At 47.5% G+C, this 5768-nt stretch overlaps 1 protein-coding gene across 11 annotated transcripts in view; it reads left to right on the top strand.

The window, feature by feature from the left end:
* Prdm15 (PR/SET domain 15) overlaps window positions 1-3494 on the top strand; it is a 66255-nt gene extending 62761 nt beyond the window's left edge. For 7 of the 11 annotated variants that reach the window (XM_031364542.1, XM_031364544.1, XM_031364543.1 and 4 more), the window contains one exon: window positions 373-2687. In XM_031364542.1, the coding sequence (XP_031220402.1) occupies window positions 373-849 (477 nt within the window). In that variant the 3' untranslated portion in view covers window positions 850-2687. Of the gene's footprint in view, window positions 1-372 lie in introns of all 11 variants that reach the window. The other 4 variants (XM_031364538.1, XM_031364537.1, XM_031364548.1 and 1 more) reach the window with 1 other exon arrangement.
* The last annotated feature ends 2274 nt before the right edge of the window (window positions 3495-5768 follow it).

Below are 5768 nucleotides of genomic sequence, written 5' to 3'. Positions count from 1 at the left end.
AGAGAGAGAGAGAGAGAGGGAGTGGATACTGGGGACAGCATTCAGGGCTTCTTGAATCCATGGTAAGACAGACAGCAGAACTGTCTTCCCCAGCTCTAAGCATGATTCATTCTTTTTTCTGGCCGTGACATTTGCTTGAATTTCCATCCTTGCATTACCCCTGAGGATTGTCCATATTTCCTTTCTCTTTTCCACGGGTATAATTCCCCCAGGACACTGTGTTCTGCTTTCCTTTGCGGGCCTTGTTCCGGCTCCTTTGCCAAGCATGTGGTTTTAGTAGATTATGGCCTCTAGCAGGACGGTGCTACAGGAGGTTCTCTCTCCTTTTTGCAGAAACAATTCATTGTTTCTTTCTCCATGTAACTCTTACAGGTGGTGGTGACCCTAGGGGATCCCAGTGTGACTGCTCCATCAAGCTCAGTAGGACTAACCAACATCACCGTGACCCCTATCACCACTGCAGCTGGGACTCAGTTTACCAATTTACAGCCAGTGGCTGTTGGACATCTTACCAACCCTGAACGCCAGCTACAGCTAGATAACTCCATCCTGACTGTGACCTTTGACACTGTCAGTGGCTCTGCCATGTTGCACAACCGGCAAAATGATGTCCAGATCCACCCACAGCCAGAAGCCACAAACCCTCAGTCAGTGGCCCACTTTATCAACCTTACCACACTGGTAAACTCCATCACACCCTTGGGGAACCAACTCAGTGAGCAGCACCCACTCACCTGGCGAGCAGTGCCCCAGACAGATGTGCTGCAGCCGCCACAGGCTCCTGCAGCCCCGCAGCAGGCTGTACAACCCCAGGTACAGAATGAGCAGCAACAGATGTACAGCTACTGATCTGTGGCTGCAGAACGGGCTGAACTGCAGCAGTGGCGCTCTGAGGTCTTGAGGTGTTTGCTGGATACCAAACAGGAAGAGTTTGTGCATGTCAAGATCACTGAGATTAGCATTACAGAGTTACCTGTCAGCTTTACTGGTGACATGGCCTTTGGCAAGCAAGAGCTTCCGCCATGTGTTTCCCCAAGGTGGTGCAGCCTGGCCAGACCACAGCGTCACCCTCAGAGATCTGTAATTGTCATGGGGCTCAGGGACACAGATAACAGAATCCTAGAAGCAGGCGTGATATTCCAAGGGCCAGGGAGATTTGATCTGTTTTCTTTAGCACTCCAGTGACGATAACTGAAATATGGCTAGCCTTCTCAGGCAACACACAGAAGCAAACCCAGGTTTCTCCTTGCTCCTGGATTCACAAGCAGGGAGAAGTTAAGTAACTCTCTTTCTGAAGTCTCAGTTCATATGTCACAGAGCTGTGGCCTGAGGCCTTCTGTGAGAAGTACCATGAGGCCCCCAGCTCAGGCACAAAAGATATCTTGGGAACATCTATAGATTGATTTTTATGAACAGTCTGTTTTATTTCATAACCACGTTATGTATTATGGCCCTCTTGTGGTCAATATTGATTTCTTTTATTTTAATATGATAAAGTCGTTTGCACTGTAGGGTGTTGGTCCCTGTCCAGTTGTGCACAGATGCCTTGTGTGAGGCCACACACAGTTATGTGCAGAGTGAGCCCTCACACTTGAATCCCGATGCTCCTCTGGAGCTATCTCAGGACTCTGCCATCCAAACATATGTATTATGGTGCAGCTTAGCCACATCCCTGAATGAAGGATGGGGAGTGAACCCATGTTTCCTTTCTGTGTAAGCCTTAATTCCAAAGGTGGTTGTGTCTGAAAACCAATTTCCTATGAAATGCAGAGGTTCAGCTCTGCAGGAGAGAAGCATAGCTAGTGGTTTAAGAAACCTGAGAGGTGCTTTCCTGTGGTGGTGAGAGCAGAAGAGGTCATCGTGACAATACAAACTGGCCACGCCCCGCTAACACAAACCTGTGCTATCCCAGTGGCAACAGGCCAGGCTGCCAATCATAAGGTCTACAGTCCAGCACAGGGACATGAAGAGGCAAGGTGAGGAGCGAGTTTGTTCTCGCTCTTCTCGTCAGTTTTTAATGTCATACAAAAGATGAACTTGCCTTACTCTGTCCTTGGTCCCGTGTTTCCTGGATGTATTCAGATGTGGGCAGCCATCCTACAGAGATGGATACTAACCAGCAGTGGACAAGGGAAGGTACGGTCAGCCCGATGTCAGACGAGATGCTACTTTCGCAGCACCTCATTCCAGAGAGCAAGCTTTGAGGATGAGGCTGGAGCTTTCGTTACAGAGTTGGAACAGAAGGAAGAGATGGCACTTGAGGACAGGTCTGTGGGTCACCTGGCCCACACCCTTTCCACATCCACACAGGCCAGTCTCACCTCTTGGCAGATGGCATGCTGAGAGTTCTTGGACTTCTTAATTTATGACAGTTGCTTTATATTATTTATGTGTATAATTAACTACTTTGTACACAGTACCCTTATGAAGTGAACTTGGCCTAGGGGTGAAGTGTTTTCTAAAATACAGCCTTCGTTCTCCAAATAAAATGATTCCAGGAAACCATGGAAGCAGTGAGCAATCCATAGTCCTAAACCATTTTTTTGAAAATTCAACCACAATTCCTCTTTGCCTTTATAGCCTCTCAAAGATGAGTGAGCCGAGCCCAAATGAGCACTGGACTCAATCAAACATCACTAGCATTTGACTATTCTTCTCTCCCCACTGAAATAAAGGCCTTGGAAATCCCATTTTTATTTTTTAAAGATGTATTTTTGTGCCTATACCCAGGTTGTCAAATCCTGTTGAAAGACAGAGCTTGTACAGTCTCTCCTGCTGCCGCTGTTTGCTTGAATATACAGAGGCGTCTACTTCCTGCTGTTATAAGCAGGAACTCAGATAAAACCAGCCTTTCTCCCCAAGTGTCTGTGACACATGGTCTTACCAGTCATTGACTGAGGCAAGCAGGTTGTCTTAGCACAGTTACAGCTCCTCTGCTCATAGCAACTGAATAGCAGAGCAAAGGCGTCTCCACACCCCAGGTACCGTTCTTACACAAACCATTGTTGATTGGTAGCAAGTGTTCAGGTTTGTTTTTTTTTTTTTAAACTGGTCTACAGTGGGCATAGCTATGTGTCCAACAAGCCCCGTGACTATGTCTAGGTTCACATAAATAAATGTGTCAGACTTTGTTTACACCTTGTGAATGATAATGCTATAGGGTTCCATGTCATGACGAGACGTATCTCATAGTTGCAGCACAGGGTTCCACCCTCTGGGATGGTGTTAGCCAGTGATAGGTTCTCAAGAAAAGGGTCTGTACCAGGTGCCCTCTCCTATATTGGGCATGAGAGCCTGCTGGAGGATGGTCCCTCATAAAAGGCAGATCTTTCGTCCTTCATGCCATTCTCAGTCTGTGTCCAAAGGCAGAAGTCATGCCTGAGACCACCATGGATTCTGAGGGTTGTGAAGACCACTCTGTAACTCTGAGGGTGTTTCATGTCACATCTGTTTGTATGGTGATAAATAAAGGTGCTGTGACCTGTGCTTTTCAATTGCTGGCCCTCTGCTCTCCTGCTCATGATAAAGTTGTACCTGGTAATCTTTGAGAATGGCTCCGGCTCCTGTTATAGGTGATGTCCTCATTTCCCTGCAGTCCTGAGGTATATGTTTGAATCATTTGAAACGCGCGGAGATCCTGAATATCAGAAACTTCCCCAAGAGTTACAATGTGGGCTTCTTAGTGAAGTTGAGGTCAGACAGTGGCCACTAGGGAGTCCTTGGCAAAGCTTTTCTCTGGGCCTATGATCTCAGATGGTCCCTTACTTATATTGACCAAATTAAGTGGTGGGTTCTAGTTTATCTCTATGGGTTTTATGTTTGTTTTGAGACAGGGTCTCATATAGCCCAGGCTGGCTTTAGACTCTGAATTTCCAGTCATCTTGGTTCTGTGCCCCTTGCCCCGCAACGTACCTCCGTTTGCATCTCCCAAGTACTAGAATTATAGGCATGCACTACCATGTCCAGGTAAGAATCTTTTTTAAAGCCACGAAACATCTTTATCAGTCCTCAAAGGAGTTAACCAACAGGACTACATTTCATGTTTTAGCATCCGGTAGCAGCTAGCTCTCCTTTAACCTTAATAGTTAGGGGCCCTTCCCTGTGGGTCCAAGCCTTATTTCCCTCTGCACTCAGCAACATTGGCTGTACCAGTGGGAGAGATGGGGCAGCACTTTCTTATTTCCACAGCGGATCCACTAGCCCCATAATGAACCCCATGGTGCTCTGCTTTCAGACACATGATTTGAAGACACCTGACCAAACGTAAAGGTGGGCTTTACCTGGTCTCCCAGTTTCAGTTGGTACAGTCCTTCCTGGCAGGGGAAGTTGGGTGCCTGGAACAGCTCCATCTGTACTATCAGGAACTCGTGCCAGTATTCTTTCCCATAGTCTGTGGGAGACTGTTGCAGATTTGAACCATAACATTTGTGTTCCTAGTCCCCCCCCCCCCCCCCCCCCCCCCCCCGTACTCATCGCTACCTCATAATGCAACTACATTCAACTATAAGAGTCCCAGATCTTTACAGCCCCAACACTGGCAACCTCTTAGATTCAAGACAACCTCTTAGATGTGAGAAAATAAAGGCATAGAGTAACCTAGGAGACAGTAAGGACATACCCAACCTCACTAGGCAAACGTTAAACCCTGTAGCCTCACATCTGGGGCTTAAGAGCACAGTGTCTGTGTGCCACTGGCTAGAGCAGCTCCCATTTCTACTTGATTTGCAGCACATGGGGTCTCTTGGGCCAGCTTCACCTTTTTAGTACCTGTAGCTCTCCTGGGAAGACGATTTCTTTTCTTGGAATTTATCCAGGAGTCTCCATTGGAACTGAGGCTTCACCTTTACAGATTTTTGGGAACTCCCTGAAGGAAACACAACCCTGCTATATACTGCCTGGCCTCCCAGGCTTTTCTCTGGAACCTTGGTATAAACATTGAGTTCAGCACCAGCTTAAAACCAGCAGCACATAAATAATGTAAGTTCTGCTTGCAGCTTAGGGTGTACCCCCTTGGACTATGGCTGCAGCAGCCTCCAAGTAGTGTAGTCAAACCTTAGCTGTTGGGAGGACACTTAATATACAGATCTTTACATATATAAGCCAAGTTATTATTTATTAATGTCCTCTCTGCATATAGTCAAAACAAGATCCCAAAGAAAGAGAACCAACTGGGCCACTGACTTCTCTCACCAGTGTCTGTGTGACTAGAACACATCAATGTTGACAGGTTAAAATGAAGATATTGATCTGGCTTGAACTAGCCTTCTACCCAAGCCCTCTTCAGAGACTGACTCTTCTGAGACTTATACAGGCTGCTAGCATTCCCAGAGCCCTGAACACAGGAGTACATAAGGTACCTCAGACCCTAGCAGCTTGCTGGTCCTTCTCACATGCTTGCCCTCTCATTTCCACAAACACATGGGTAAAGGTACTACACTGTTAGCATTCTGTTTAAGCTCCACCCCACAGTTACCTGGCAATAGCCAGATATGCCTGACTCACTATAAAAGGGGCTGCGTGCCCCCTCTTCTCTCTCTCTTGCTTTTGCTCTTGCTCCAGCCTTCTTGCTCCCTCTCTGTCCTCTTGCCTATTCCCCCCTCTCTCCCCATTCCCTTCCCCCCTCTTTCTCCATGTGCTCATGGCCAGCCTCTCTTCTCCTCTCCCCCCCTTCTCCTCTCTTCTCCCCTCCCCTCCCCTCCTCCTGCTTCCCTCTCCTCCCCTTGCTACTCTCTTCTCCCTTTTCCTCTCCCCTCCCCCTCTCCTCTCTT

Source organism: Mastomys coucha, unplaced genomic scaffold (genome assembly GCF_008632895.1).
Source record: "Mastomys coucha isolate ucsf_1 unplaced genomic scaffold, UCSF_Mcou_1 pScaffold12, whole genome shotgun sequence".
Taxonomy (NCBI): Eukaryota; Metazoa; Chordata; class Mammalia; order Rodentia; family Muridae; genus Mastomys; species Mastomys coucha.
Note: the sequence above shows the minus strand (reverse complement) of the source record. Positions and strands in the feature narration are given on the sequence as shown.